Below are 15,772 nucleotides of genomic sequence, written 5' to 3' on the forward strand. Positions count from 1 at the left end.
CCGAGCGCTGCCACCCCGGCCTGCTCTGGGCCGTTCTTGGAAGCAGCAGCAGGATGTGGTTAAAGTAACTCCCACTAGGCCCCTGTGACTTTGAGCAAGTTTAAACTAAACTCTGGGAGCCTCGGTTCCTTTAGTTTTGAAAATGGGACGTCTTGGAAGACTGTTTGGAAGATTGGACAAGAGAAGATCTGGAAGGGACACAGCACGTCCCTGGGGCCCCCTGGGGGCCTCACAGATGTTCGTTTCCTTGCCCCAGAAGAGAATCTGATCTGTTGGATTCTCCACTAGCCGGATGAAAATTACCCACGGCCCTGGCTTTGAAGTCTGTGTTAAACATTTTCATGGCAAAATACCATTTTGTAGCTTTAGAAATCATGTTAGTGTCGTACTTAGTTGCTTGGCAAATTAAAAAGCTCACTTGTATTCAGTCATAAGGACTGTTGAGCCTCAACACAATGGAATTTCAGTTCGTCCTGTATTTTCTCTTCCTTCCCGCAGTTATGGGATATGACCCCAGTCGTGTCTTGATGACACCGCATGCGTCAGAAAGATAGTATTTACTCAAGAAACGGTTGTCGGAATCCACATCGTTACTGGAGCTGTCAGCAGACGTGTGAGAGTCGGAGAGAAACTCGCGGGCCGGGCTGAGTTGGCATGGGAGCTAGTGAGTGGACACTGGCGAGGGGACTCTTCCAACCTGTTCATACAATAGAAAAGAAGATATTTTTTTAACAAATGGTTTATACACTCTGGCTGTGCTACCTTGTTTTGAGCATACTGAAAACTCTGTGTGGGGTGTTTAATTTGTATGTGTTTCTCACTTCCTTCTCGTCGTTGCTTCGTGTGTTGGAGAGAGAACGGAGGCATCTGTTCGGGGTATTTTTGGTCGTTACAAAGTCGTTTCCATGTTTCCTTCACTTGGGCACGTATTCTGTGGTCGGCCTCCTTTTCCTCTCTCTGTGTCACGTCCCCTCCGTGTCATGTTCTCCTGTGTATGTGTTTATATTTACACTCTTTATTCTCAGTGTTTCTGCTTTCACAGACCTCCTCTTCCGCTGAGACGTTCAGAAAACCGTTCATGTGGGTTTTCCAACCGGCTTCTTGAATCACCTGAAAAGTAATCCATTTGGAATGTCTAACTCATTCCTGTGCGGGCCGCGTAGACGTGACCTTATGCTTCTGCCTCAGTTTTCTGTCTCTGCTGTGAGAAAGCGATGTGACCACTGTGGTCACAGAAGCAAGTGATTGTAACTCAGGGCTCCAGCTCTCAGTGCCTGGATCGTTTCTCATTCAGTTGGAGCCTTCTGAGCCTTTTATGTTTTCCTGTGATTCACACAGCTCTTCCTCGTTTACAGTATTCAAAACTAACCCAACAAAAAAAAACCCCAAACCCCATGTCCTTCAGAAAAAAGCATCTTTAAGATGTGTTTGTCCACACGACGTCACCTCTGAATTTGAATGTGCTCCTTCCTGCGAGATTATATCCTGCTCTACTCCTCACCATCTGTATTTTCTTCCCCTTGAGAAACTAGATATTTAAAGATTTTTATCTTCATGTATTTTAGCAGAACACGTTGCACACTTTCATACTAAAGCTGTGCGATCTGAGACATGAAAGGTACTGAGTCCTATGGCTCATACTGTGCTCCGGATGGGAATGTTAAAAAAAAGAAAAGAAAAAAGAGGGCTTTAGAAAACGAACCCGAAGAATTCTAATTTTAAGGGAATCCAGTCAAACTTGATAAAGTGAAATATTCTTGTGTGTAGTGACTCAACTCGGGATATTGAAGTCCTTTTTAGAAATCTTATTTTCACCTGTTGGCAGCAGGCGTGTGCCGTGAGCCTGTCCCATCGTGTGCACTTTACACGTCCCACCTCATCCACCCTCACCTGTCAGGGGCGTCAGGGGAGCCCTGAGTCTCTTGAGGATCCCCAGGTTAAATTAAGCCCTGTAGAGAAACAGTTCAGTTACTCGCCCTTCACTCTCCAAGCCGTCCACGTTATCTTGTTCACTTCCGATTTGACAGGTTTTTGACGGTGGTGTTTGAAATGCTCCCTATTTTTTTTTTTTTTTTTGGAAAGCCATTTTTTTCCCTCACAATTATTCATTACTTTTCTTTCCAACTGGGAAAAGGACTACCCGCCATCCTCGGCTGCCATAGTCCCATTCTCTGAAGACCCCCTTGACCCGTGTGTCCCCGGGGCTGGGGCTTCCTGGAGACGGCTGTGTTGCCGCAGCACGGGGAAGCAGGGCCAGTGGGTGGGCCCCGGGCAGCCATGGTACATGGCAGCCGTCATCTGAGACATCAGGTCAGCTCGTGTGACCACACTCTAAGGTCGTACGCGCATGTACACGCACACGCACGGAGGCAGTTACCACTTGTCACTTCGCTGTCCCCTTCTGCACCATCCTTGCCTGCCATCAGTCAAAGCTGTTAGAACTCAGCTGATCTTGTCTGCATGATTGTGAGAGAGCTTTAAAAAGGGAATGCAATTTAAAATATTCAAATATCTATTTTATGGTTTACTACTGGAACTTGGAGCCACGTACTAAGTTGTACCTAACAGAGAACCCTGTGTTGGAAACGAGTAATCGAAAGGAACTGCTCTGTTTCCCCTTCCCGAATTTCGGAGCGTGGCCCGTATGCAGAGAGGGAGACGGTGTCAGTTGGAAGCAGTAGGTCAGCGCCCAGCGAGCCTGATGTGGATCTGAGTTCGGTCTGGAGGAGCTCACACCCCACCGGGGAAGCTGATGTCCCCGCACTTCACTGCAGCCGTCTCCCTCGTGGCGTGGCTGTTCCCCAGCCCACAGAGCCACTCAGAGGTTGACACCACTTGCCACCTCATTGGTGAGGAGAGTCATGATCAAAAACCACAGACACGTCATAGTATCCACTGCTCTGCCCTTTTCTTTCTCCTTATCTGTGTGGGTGCTTGAATTTGTTAAGAAGTACTTAGCAGACGAACGGTGTTGTGTTTGTGATACTGTGAATTCTTGAGTTTTGGGATGAGTGTCTCCACCATTTTGTGTAACTCATGGAGGGAGAGAGGCTGGTGTCGGGTGTCTTCCCAGCATTTTCTGGACTGGAGGCTTCACTCATAGGAGTGAAAGCTGGCACCAGCACGTGACTTTTCTCCTGGCTGGGTTCACTGTCATAGTTCTTGTTTTGCCCTCTTGGAATTGCACTTTACATATATTTTTGCTCTGTTACTTCAGCCGTTCTGGCAAGTAATGCCTAACGTGGACTGCACATCTCATGCACAGACTTGCTCTGCAATTGGTAGGATAAAACCAATCACGTGCTCTCGGTTTCTCCAAAGAAATGATGTTACTGGAACCTGTCACGGACTGGGTTTGTGTCCGCAGTAGCAAAGGTGGTTTTAAATTAAGTACTTGGAATTGCATGTCTTTTTATATGAGGTCAGTCAATGATGTATTTCTTATTTGATTGTTTCAATTATTCAAGGAATCATAAACTCACAAAACTGGAAGGGATCTTCAGAGATCTAGAATGTTCCAAGCAGAAAACATTTGGTCATACCAGGCAGTCGGATATAGCTGAGGTGTCAACAGGAGAATCTACAGGAAGAGTTTTCAAGGAACATGTGCTTTTGGACATTAACTACTAATGGCATGACTAGGAGGGGTGACCCCTAGGCAGCTCTCGGGAACCAGGCCTGATCCTCTTGTAGGTGAATCTGACACTGCTTTTGGCCCCTGTTTCTCAGTGGGTGGGTACTAATGAGGCAATCCTTGCAGGTCTTGATAAACAGAAACTTCCTACACTCTTCCTCATGAACCCTCCCCCTCAGCAACAAAATCCAGATGGAAATCTGAGGGCACTGAAAATTCGTCTTCCCCTGTTTGTCTGAAGACCGGCCTTGAGTGAGTCTCTGAGCCTACAGCCTTTGCCTTTCTTAGGGGACATCACCTTTTCGTGGTTTGAGATTCATTTTTGAAACGCATAATTTATTTTTGCTTAACATTAATCAATTTTTAAAGCCTGGACATTGACTTTTAGGTAAAGGGATAGCTCTAAACTGTACCAAAGTTACCGGACATAAATACTCATTAAATGAGATTCCTTTGACTTTGCCTTTTCGTAGTTTAATTATATATAAGGGATCATGTTTACTAAGATACAGGTTTTAAAGTAAAAGAAAACACTTTGCCAAAACAGTCTTTTTCTCTCCTTTAAAATAATGGTTAGTTTTAACGGACAGTGGCTATCTAGCCAGTTGGTTGGGAAACACAGAAATTAAGTCCATGGTAAACACGGAGTTCTCTAGATGAGCCTCGAGAGCGTAGCCCCCTTCAGCCATTTGTGGAGCGTCTGCCCCAAGCCAGGCTTTGAACTAGGCCCTGGGGTCGGGGCCCATTCCCTGGCCCGGGCAGAGGCCACACGGGGGAGTGGATGGGTCATTTCGGTCCCATGGGGTCCATTCTGTGATAGAAGTGTGCACAGGGCCCACCCCGGGAGCTGCGCACAGGGTGCCCGCCGCCCTGCAGAAAGGACTTCTGAGCCGAGGGTTAAAGGTGCAGTTGGAGTGAGTCCAGTAGGGAAATGACTTGCAGGCTGCTGAAGCAGAAGCAAAGGCCTGCGAGCTGGCATCAGCCTGGTACACGGGGCCACGAGTGATCTGGAGTTGCCAGAAAGTATCAAGTGCTCGGCTGTAGTCCTGGGGCCTGAGCTATTGTCGCTGTGGGGGGGAGGGGGAGCTATGCGGGGTGGCCCGTGACCTCAGAGGGAGGCTGCACATGGTGCACCACGAGGGGTTCACTCCGGAGTTTGAGAGTCAGTTTCCTGCAGCTGACTGAGGTTAGTATCTTGAGTTTTTTGGGTTTTTTCCTTTAGAAAGACCTGGGATGGTTATCTTAAAATGACCCATGGTAACTAATTTTGAACTCTCCGGAGGCCATGAGGTAGAGCTGGAGGCCCCCACATGCGTGGACTAGGCCTGGGAGAACTTACGTGCTAATTCCCATATGACACAGGTGGGCCAGGCTCCGCTGCTCCCCTTTGAAAAAGGAAAGACTATGACGGGTGGTAGGAGACTGTTCTAGACAACTGTGGCATCACAGGAATATGCAGAGCCAAGCCCTTTGGTGCATAAGCAGGCGGCCATCCTCCATTTCCCTGCCGCCTCGAAATCGTTCTTGCAAGTCATGGGTCTTCTCAGTACAGTGTGGAGAACGTGATAAATCCTCATCGTCGTGCCTCTTGCCACGTGGAAGGGAACATTTTTCTCAGGTCGGAGACCGTGAAGAGGGCTCAGGCAGCGCCCCCTCCAAGACCTGGCTCTGCCCCGCAGGGGTGTCTCAGCATCCCCCCACGGGGCTTGGCACTTTCTGGGTCTTGCCATTCCATCCATTTGCCTTTTTCTTTCACTGCCCAAGTGTTCTATGTCCATTACTTAATTCAGGAATATCCGTAGTCATTTTTCAACTTTAGCTCAACTTCACAACCGAGAATTATATACATACTAACGCTTGAGGGTTTTAGTTTGTAATTTAGCCTTTAAACATGATCCTTTCCACTGAGAAACCTATTTAGGCCTAACACACAAAAGCAGTCTCTAAAAATATCATCTGTCCAGAATTGGAGTGGGATTCCTCCTTTGTGTTTCGCATGCCAGGGAATGTTCGAACAGACGGTAGCTAGTCCCTTGTCAGAGACGTGGGAGGGCAGCTAAAGCTTGGAGGAGGAACTGAATTGGATGATCATTCTTGAGACCCCTTCCGGTCCTGCGATCCTGTGATTCCACGAATGTTTACTTTTGGACTAGTGGCTGACTTCACGCAGACAGACAGGAGTGTATCGGAAGGTCGTTGTCTTCTGTCAGGTCAAGGAAATTGCTCTCTGCATTTTTCCATCTAGAGGTCTGGAGGAGATGGTGAAGGTGGAGGTTGATCATGGTACCATCTCATTAAAAATAAGATACCTCAAATGTTCACCTTTGTGACTCAAAAACGATAGCTGACTTTTCTTGGGAGAGAAAGTGTCAGGGAACCATAGGTTGGTTTAAAGGTCTTTTTTCTCTTGGTTCTCTGGGAATCAGAAGAGGGTGAACTCTAATACAAAAAGGGAAAATGGTTTGCAAAACATGTTTCATTTACATGCACGTGTTTTTCTCCCATTTGAATAGATGGCAGCCTTAGGCCCGTAGCATCCGCCTGTATGAAGTATAGACCAAACACTTGTGTCACTGGCAACCACGGTACTCTTCATATATTTGTGTTGGACGCCATTTGCCTTGCTTTTTAAATGACTTTTTTTCATGTACTGTCATTTTGCAAAAGAAAATCTTTATATGAAAAGTACAAAAACTGTTATTAACTGGACACTGGGGAAGGTGCTAGCCCTCCGTTCGTGCCTGCCTACCTACCGCTGTTCCTAACCAGGGCAACGGACTCTTCCATGCTGCACGCCGTCCGTCTCGGGCCCCCGTAGAACCTGGCTGCAGCAGGCATGTTACTTCATGGATATCTTTTTCTTTCTTTTTGAAATGAGCTTCCCCAAGGGGTCAGGTTGAGAATGTCATGAGCCTGAAGCTGGAACAGATTTCTCACATGCGGTTCTAGCAGAACCTTCGGGCATCACCAGGCTCTCTGTCATTGGAGACATTGACGTTGACTTCCTGACTGATACGGGGGACCGAGCAAGACCTTCTTATAATGTTAAAATGCCTGTATCCGGTTCTACGTTCAAATGCTGCTGGGTGTTGTGAATGTTTTTAAACTCTGCTCACTTTCTCACTGTGTTCCCTCTAACTGAAACATGCCTGTGGCCATTACCAATGTAAAAGACTCTCGACGCAAAGTTGCCTCCACGGTTTAAAATAAATCTCTGTGGAAACCTTCCTGCAGCTCTGGTCCCATCACTGTTGTCATCAGGCTGAAACACACACACGCCAGCAGTCCTGCTTTGGTGTTAACTGTGGGAGGGAAGGTAAGTGTCCGGGCCGCTCCTGCCCCTGACTGTCTAGACCCCAGGGAGAGCCACAGTCTGGTGAGCCCCCATGTGCCCCAGACTCTGTGCACAGCAAATGGGCTGTGGCCATGTAGTCCTGTTTATTTTCTTTATCTTTCACGTAAGTCTGCTCTAACCGCAGTTAGTACACTTTCCAGCTGAGGAGGAAGGACTTCAGGGCAAATGCAGCTAGGAAAAGCCTCTCTAAAAACTCAGGAACCCCATTTTGTGGATAGGAAAACAGATGAGAAGAAAACAACGGGTTGCACGGCATTGAACAGCCAGTGAGTCGGGGAGCTGGGGTGCCCTTCAAACCCCTGTGACCCCTCTCCCTCTCAGCCCCTTTGTGCCAACACAGCCCACCCACACCCCGCACTCCAGAGGCCCCACTTTGTTCAGAAAAGGAGGGATGCAGTCAAATGGCGCCGATACTCACTGCCCTTTCCGGGCAGGTGCAGCCAGAAGAACCCCTTGCGTGGGGCTCCTTGGCTGACAGCCTAGATCTGAGCCCCTCCGAGGAACTGCCCACCTGGGTTTTCCTCCGCTCTGGATGATGAGTGAGGGCTGTTCCGCTTTGAACACCAGGAATGTATGTAGACATTCCTTAATCTGTTCGTTGATTTTGCTACAACTTTGCAGTCATTAGGAGGTAAAATGGTGTAATTTAGAAGTTGTTTCAGACTAGCACCAGAATGCCAGGTGCATTATTGAAGCCACTCCTAATCTTAAGCAGATGTAATTTGTTTATGTAAATGTGCACTGTCCATAATCATGCTCTGCACCTAGGGCCACACGGGACTTGCGACAAAGGCCTCATGAGGCCCTGTCGAGTACAGAGGCGCACCGCCCATTCGCACATCTCCCTGCTCCCACCCTGCTTCCCTCAAACCAGCGATGTGGGGTGATCTTGAACACAGAATGTTTAAGAAAACCACATTCTCAAATGAGAGATTGATACAGGAGGGGAAAAAAACCTCCTACAGAAGATGGAGGTTGGCTTGTTCCTGGCCCCGGTCATATTTATCTTAAAAATTCCCAGTCCACCGAGGTTCCTCATAGTTACAGTGGCATCTTTAGGAGGATGCAAAAGTGGAGTCTGTTCACCGGCCCTTGGTCTGTACCTTCTCTGGCCCCGAGCTGGGCCTGGCCTGGCTCACTTTAACCCCCCAGCCAGCTCCTCCAGGATTCCTGTTCAGTTCTCCTCTTCGGCCAGTGAGGAGGATGTTCTAGCAAGAGGCAAGTATGTGGAATGGTTTCTGATCTAACAGGGAGGGGAACACACAGCTGTGAGAAGGGCCGCTCCCCGACTGGCCTCTGCCTGCGGCCATGAGGGCCCCAGATCAGTCAGGTCACCGACACCTGCCGGGGGCCCACACAGGCGTCAGGTTCCCCCCCACCGCCCTCTAGGGTCCACACGGATGAGGGTCCTGACGTGCTGCAGGAGGGAGACCGAGCAGGGGAGAACAGGACTCAGACACCGTGCAGAGGCCGAGGGAGGGTCTCCAGACAGGGGTGTGGCTGGGTGGGCCTGCGGACGGTGGGCGTGAGATTGTGTTCAAGAGCCGGCCGGTGGTAGCCAGGGGAGAGAGGCGACCCTCCTCACTGCCATGGGTCAGCAGGGCCTCCTGACAGCTCAAGCGAGGGTGGTTCTCTGTCATGGAGCAAGACCCCAAGAGAAGACCCCGGCTTCCCCCCGGGGTCGAGGGTTCTCTGGTGCCCTCTCCTCCCAGCCCGCCTCCTCTCCCAGAGCCTGCCCCTCGGGGCTCTGCCCAGATAGAGAAAGAAACCTTAACAGATAACGGCCGCCAGAAACAGAAAAGCAGAGTCACGGCTAACTCGCTTCGCGTTGCTGCTTTGGACAGACTCCGTTCCCTGGGGTTTGGTCAGCTTCCCAGGTGACCTTTCACCTCCCAGGGGCAATCACCTTTACCCAGGGCCCGTGGGGCCTCGCCCAGGACTCTGATGACAGGGATCACAACCCGAGGACCTCTGTTCTCCAGGGACCCACTGAGTTCAGAAAGATGGGGAAAAAACGGGGGGTGTAAGATCAGCGAGGCACTTGACAAAACCCACCCCAACAGGCAAAGCCTGGGCACAATCATGGGGGAAGGGGAACAATCCCACCTACCCTGAGTTTCATGGAGGGGAGGGTCCACCTCGAGAGGCCCCCCGCCCGAGTTAGAGAAAGGGTTCACAGGCAGGAAGTCCTCTTCTGCTGAGGTGTGCGGGTGGTGGACACGAGGCCGGCCACAGCACGCCGTCCACCCCCCTGCGCCCCAGAGCACACCTGCCCTTGAACCTGGCGTGGAACCCCCCTACTGACAGCCTCACAGTCGTGAGAAGGAAGGACGGAGACACGGACAGCATTCTCAAGTGAAGACATTGTGTGTGCTTCGCTTCTTTTAATACCAGTACCATTAATAAATAATACAAAGGAATGTGATCGTACACTCCTCTCTCTCTCCTTCAAAACAGCGTCCAGCCAAGCCGCTCGAGTTCCAGAGATTCTTCTTACAAAGCCCCTGAGGTGTCGTGCCTTGGCCTGGGTGCAAAGTGCTGCTCACCCGAGCCTGGGAGTGTGTTGGGTCCTGTGTCCTCCAGGCTCTGGGACATGGGCACCCATGCCAGCCCATCCCCTAAGAGCAAGGTCCCCTGCAGAGTCCTTCGCCCCTCTGCATGCTAAGACACCGGGTCTCCCTCCAATGCTGGGAGAGCCACACTGGAGGCCAAGGGGGATTAAACACTCAGGCTCCCCTCTCCTGGGTTAGCTGCCCCGCTCCGATGAGTCTGGCCTCTCTGAGGCCCCTGGCTGATGGGTTCTTGGATTGCTGAAGCGCTTTCTTCTTTTCAGGGAGGAATACAGTAAGGAGGGAAAAGCTTCACTAACTGTGCCAAGCCGCTCCGCTTCGTCCTCCCACCCCATGCCGGGCCGGGCTACACAGAGGTTCCTCACCTAGGGTCACCCCACCCCCCAGTCCCCAGGGCTGGCTGCAGGCTATACCCCTGTTTGACCACAGACCTCAGGGACCACAGTGTCTCTGCAGTGAGCACACTGGGAACCAAAATCGTTCTCTTGTGAAGCCAACGAAGGAAAGGAAGCCAGAGTAAACATTCGAGAGCTGTAATGAGATCAGAGGATGTTAGTAATAGAAAGGATCATATAATCTGGGGACCTAATTTTTTTAATTAAAAAATAAACTTCTCTCTTCTTTTTATGGAAGCAATGCTTACTTGTTTATTATGGAAGAATGAGGAAATACTGATGAGCACAGAGAAGGCATCTGAAGCCTCGTGGAGGCCAAGCATCCATGTGCTCAGGCCGCTGCCCAGCCCCCCTCAGGCCTCCAAGTCCACAGATGGAGGGCAGCCCGCACCCAGAGCCCCGTCGATGCTCTGTGACCTGTGGGCGACAGATGGCACGCTGCAGATCCGGGCGGTGGGCTTGCTAGCATAGATTTTGGGAGCACACAGGTTGGTGGTGGAGTCGTCAGGTGACGTCCCTGGGAGGATAAAGCAGCCGGGGGCCTCTCCGTGGCCTGATGGCGCTCATGGGCGGCGAGAGCCCAACACGTCTCCCTTAGGAAGGGAAAAGAACTGAGAAGCCAGTGTCCCAGCGCGCCCGGCCTGAGTCTGTCCCGATGTGTGCGCCTCCCTGAGAACATCCCCTCTGCATTTAGAACAGGATATGCAAAGCTTCCTCAGATCCGCATCACAGGGCGAATCCGTGCCAAGCCTCCCAGCCAGGTCTCCGTGGGACGCTTCACGGCACCGACGCCCGCCTTTTGCTGGGGGTGTGGGCGTGGCAAAAATCAGATCATAAAGGCGCGTACGGTTTTGGAACCGGATCTCTTCATTTAATGATACAGTGCAGACAATTTTCCTCTCCCACAGACATTTATCTACGGCAGAGTTTGCAGGTTTGAACAGATTCCTTGTACAGGTGTTCCGTAATTTATCACCTCCCTCTCTCACTAGTGCTGTGACGAGCAGCCTCGTTTTCCAGATCTTTAATTATTTCTTAGGATGAACTCCAAGGGTATCTATCCAAATGGCAGGCTTCTCACAAACTGGCTTTCGGAAAGGGGACAGCGATGGAGAGATTGCTCCCCAAATGCTGTGGAGGGGGCCCCTCCGGGATGGTAGCCTCTGTGCTTGGTTCCCTGCCTGTAAACAGGGTGACCGCAGTGCCCGCCTCACGGGGGTGGTGAGGACACACGCATTGTAGCCAGGCAGCCCCTCCAGTGTCTGGGGGTGGGGTGTCTGCTGTGACCGCGGCTGGGTTTAGTTCCCTTGTTTGGGAAGGAGGTCTCTTCTCTTCAAAAGCCCCTCATAGAGTTGGGAAGGGCAGAACCCTGAGAGCTCTCCTCCCCTTCCATGCTCTTCCAACAGGCTTCCAGATAATTCTGGTTGTCTCCTTAGGGATTATTATTTACCTTTGCATACATTATTTCTAGAAACCTGGGTAGGGGTGAGGTGGCCTGACCCTGTCCCCAGGTCCGCAGCCGTCTCCCACTGACTTCCCTGGGCCCCTGCTCATGCCTCTCGGACATGGAGTGCCTGCATTTACCAGCCCCCTCTGCCACCAGGCCGCGGTAGTCAGGAGGGCTAGCAGGGGAGGGGGCACCCCAGCTGTGTGCCCACCCCAGCACCACCCCCCTCCACCAGGCCGTGCACAAGGCAATCTGGAAACACAAGCCATGCCTCTGAAGATGAGGCTTCTCCCTTTCTAGTCCCAACGTGCCCCTCTTAAATGGAAATGAAGCAATTCCCCAGTCCTCATTACGCGGGTTTTAGGTCATTCCTGGGGAGAGTCAGTCGTGTGGCTGCTCAGATATTTTTAGATGAACTGTAAGCCGCATGGAAATTAAAGGCTGCGACCTCCCCGTCATGACGAGCCCTGGATGGCCGGGTGCCCTCGGGCCCCCCGCTCCATCAGCAGCGCCCGCTGCCTCTGCACCAGGGCGCAACGCGAGAGGGAAGGCGTGCGATGGTGCGAGGCAAGGGAGCTGGCTGGGGGCACACAGAGCAAGCCCCGTCCAGCCCCGCGGGGGACAGCAGTGTGCACAGATCTCGCCCTTGACTTCCCGGTCCTCCGGATCAAGTCTTCATGGGCATCTCAGTGGCACCCACTGCTGCACCCCGACCCCTCCTCAGGAGGAGGAAGGAGCACAAGAGAACGCCGGTGACGATGCAGGAGAGCTCCCTGCATGCTGCCTGGGGCCTCCCGAGCCCCTGCCCGTGAAATTAGCGCCCCTTTCCCCGGTGGGTCGTGCCCGTCCGTTCTTTGCTGCTCGCACTCTGGGTGAGGGCTGGGGCCGCCCGGCTGGCTGCTGTGGCTCCGGCCCCCAGCGCAGGCTGGCACTGAACACGTGTCCATTAATAAGTGAATTAACCCCTGCCTGAGAGTGTGGGACCCTTACCGGAGACGCTGGGAACACGCCGCCCCCACCCCACGTGAGCCTCAGCTGCAGCGCGGCGATCGCCCATCCGCGGGGCGGCTTGCTGGTGCTTTGCAAACAACTCCGTGCGGGCCGCTTTGATGAGCGAGTGGTTTATTCTCACGCCCCCTGCGGAAATTGTAAAGATAGGTGGCTCTTGGGAACGTCAGGATTTTGAGTCATGGGAAATAAACCACCAGGATTGGTCTGCAAGTCAGTGAGCAAAAGTGGGGCATAGTCAGGGGGCACAGAGGGCAGAGGTGGGGGGGCGCCGTGCAAGGCAGCCTTCAGAGACAGTCAACACCAACAACAGGGAAGCTGTTGGGCGCTGACAGCTTCACACACAACGAGGGAGCCCCACGGGGTGAGTTTAAGGGCAAGAGTATCAATGAGGAAGTTCTAGATCGGAATTTTAGAGAAAGCTGTGACACGCTGACATATGGCGGTATGACTATACTTAGGACCAGGTAAGAGATCTGGACCTTTGCCTTTCATTCTTCCAGAATGGACTGTGCATGCCCTTCACAGTGAGCCCAGGGAACCCAGAGGTGGTCCTGTGGCATCTGTCACCAGTGAGCCGAGGGCCACCCACAGGAGAGAGGAGTGACCTCCAGCCATCCGTGTTCCCTCCGAGCTATGCAGGGCAAGGGCACCTCTGCTGGGCATCCTCCTGTTCGGGGGGTTACCAGCCCTCCCCAGTTTCTTTGTGGGTGGGCCTGAGAAACACCAAGAAGAGAGGCGCAGCTTTTGTGGCTTCTCCCAGGAGCATGACGAAGCCCCTCCCCCACCCGCACCCCCACCTCCCAGTCTGAGCACAGCCATGACTGGCCCCTCGAGAGGAGGACTCCCTCTTGACCAGGGAACGTTCCAGGTGCTGCTGTCAACTGCTAAGATCCAAATTAACGTGTATCCCAGAATCAGCCTTTTTTTGGGAAAAGAGCCCATGTGGTAAATTAATAAAATGCAGTCTTGAAAAACCCTGTCACTTACCTTATTTTGTGCATAGACCCTAGTTCCATTAAGTGCTGTCCTTCCTGATTGTACATCATGGGTACTCCATTTCTGAACCAACATTCCTCCCTAGGAGACTGTTATCTGCAATAAATAGAATAGAAATTCATAAACAAAAATTCACAATACCCTCCCATCCCTCTTCCCTGTCAAGCAGTGTATTAATTTTCTTGGTGGCGGTGGAACAAATGACCACAAACCTAGTGGCTTAAAGCAGCGCAGACGCATTCTCTCGAAGCTCCGGAAGTCAGAGGTCTGAAAGCAAGGCGTCAGCAGGGCTGTTCCTTCTGGAGGTTCGAGGGGAGAATCTGTGCCTTGCCTTCTCTGGCTTCCAGAGGCCACTTGCTTTCCTTGGTTTGTGGCTGCACCACCCCGATGACCTCTTCTTCCAGCCGCACATCTCTCCTCTGCCTCTGCCTCTCCTGCCTTCCTCTTATAACAACCCTTGTCTTATACCGGAGCCGCCTGGATAATCCAGGGTACTCTCCCTGCCTCAGTATCATGAACGTAGTCACTTTGGCACGGTCGCTTTCTGCCGTGGAAAAGGGACATATTCGTTGGTTCCAGGAATGAGGACATGGACATCAGGGGTGGGTGGAGTGGTCATTCGTCTGCCCACCATGGCAGAGAAAAGGCAGCCTCTGTAAACTGCCTTCTTCCTGATTTCTCTGATTTGGGTCATTTTATTTTAATTTTTAAAAAGGATTCTATTTATTTGACACTGAGAGAGAGAGAGAGAGAGTGCGCACAAGTAAGGGGAGCAGCAGGCAGAGGGAGAGGGAGAAGCAGGCTTCCCGCTGAGCAGGGAGCCTGATGCGGGGTTCCATCCCAGGACCCCGGGATCATGTCCTGAGCCGAAGGCAGACGCTTAACCGACTGAGCCACGCAGGCGCCCCTGATTTGGGTCATTTTAACCCATTAGGAGAGAACCGGCTCCATTCGCCTGTCCCCTCCCATCTGAGCAGCATGTCCTCTGGGAAATGCACCACCCGCCCCGATCTGAATGCCTTCCACAGCCGCCCCGCTCTTCAGATGCTCTGCCAACTCTCGGATGACATCGGGACAAGCCTTCCGTGAGGGCTGGGGTGTCTCACACAGCTCGTGTGTGGTTCTGCCTCCCTTCCCACAGGGGATCCGTGGGCCATGTGTGGGCCGCAGCCGCCCGGCCATGCCAGGAGGTGAGAGTAGGGGAGGCGAAGGTGCTGTTTGGAACAGGCTTCCAGGAAGTCTCTACCTCCCCAATGAGCATTCGGGAATCCCAGTCCACGGGTCAGGAGCTCCTTAAGTACGTGTGTCCTGAGGAAGAAGCACCAGGCTGACCCTCATCTTGACCTCCCGGCCGTCACCAGCTCCTCTCAGGTGACCAGAGAGAAGGTCCATGGGCCCACTGGACAGAATTTGGCTTTCCCCGTGGATGTGGACAGCATGCCACCTTAGGACACTTGGGGCAGCAAATGTAGGACCACTGGCTTCCCACCAGGAACAAAATCAAACCCACAAAACCTCCCAAGAGGTCAGCTCATTGCTCTGGGGTCTTGTTCTTCCTCCAGCGCAGGGAAGGGGCCGTGGTGACAACAGGCACATCCGAGGAAGCAGAGCGCTCTGTGAGGGCGGCGGGAACTGCGCTGTGGGGCCCAGCCTCGCAGTGGCCCCGAGGAGGGGCGGGCAGGTGGTGCTGCAGGAGCGGTTAGCGGCCCCCTGCACTGCAGTCTCCCCCCCCCCCCCCACCAGCCCAGACGGTGTTCAAATCCAAGTGCTGGGACTAACTCGGTGATGCTCCTGCTTGCTTCTCTGGTCCTGCGAGACTTTCCTCTCCCAGGACGGGAGCAAAGATACCCGAGAGCCTCCTGTGCAGAGAGGAAGAGGTGTCCACGCCATAGGGAGGGGAGATGCCAACTGCAGCACGGCCTACGAGCCCACGGTGTGGGGACGCTGATAAACACACGTCTGTTTCTTGCGTCTGGTCTGAGCACAGAAAAGTACGAGGAGGAAATAAGAAATTTAGCAATACTGCTATGTCCCAAGGGTGGGATAAAGTGAAGCATTGGCTTCCTTTGCTCTCCATTTCTGCACGATTTGAATTAGAATATTTTACAATGAGCGTATAATTCTATGGTTATTTCTGTTATCAGAAAACATATACATATATATATATATGTATATGTAACATTTTTAACAAAATGAGAAAAATACTGTTGAAGTGTATTTGACCTGGAGAAATATTCACAATATACAGAATAAGAAGTTACAACACAGCAAGAACAACAGAATCCCATTTTTTTGCAAAACAGGAAATATCTCCAAGGATGATATTTTGGTGCACTAAAATGTTTAAAATGCTTATCTTTGAGT

At 52.0% G+C, this 15,772-nt stretch overlaps 2 protein-coding genes across 4 annotated transcripts in view; one reads left to right on the top strand and one right to left on the bottom strand.

The window, feature by feature from the left end:
- The window catches only part of WDFY2 (WD repeat and FYVE domain containing 2), a 173,873-nt gene extending 167,012 nt beyond the window's left edge, over window positions 1-6,861 (top strand). For 2 of the 3 annotated variants that reach the window (XM_044381793.3, XM_057308912.1), the window contains exon 12: window positions 499-6,861. In XM_044381793.3, coding sequence (XP_044237728.1) covers window positions 499-528 — 30 coding nt within the window. In that variant the 3' untranslated portion in view covers window positions 529-6,861. The remainder of the gene's footprint in view (window positions 1-498) is intronic. The other variant, XR_006408846.3, reaches the window with a different exon arrangement.
- Window positions 6,862-8,048: 1,187 nt separating this feature from the next.
- Window positions 8,049-15,772, bottom strand: part of DHRS12 (dehydrogenase/reductase 12) — a 34,735-nt gene continuing 27,011 nt past the window's right edge. Inside the window, 5 exon segments of the mRNA XM_048215569.2 lie at window positions 8,049-8,232; window positions 10,314-10,471; window positions 11,868-11,922; window positions 13,400-13,504; window positions 13,877-13,952. Coding sequence (XP_048071526.1) covers window positions 8,125-8,232; window positions 10,314-10,471; window positions 11,868-11,922; window positions 13,400-13,504; window positions 13,877-13,952 — 502 coding nt within the window. The 3' untranslated portion in view covers window positions 8,049-8,124.

The sequence above is a fragment of the Ursus arctos genome, unplaced genomic scaffold (genome assembly GCF_023065955.2).
Source record: "Ursus arctos isolate Adak ecotype North America unplaced genomic scaffold, UrsArc2.0 scaffold_10, whole genome shotgun sequence".
NCBI classification, from domain to species: domain Eukaryota; kingdom Metazoa; phylum Chordata; class Mammalia; order Carnivora; family Ursidae; genus Ursus; species Ursus arctos.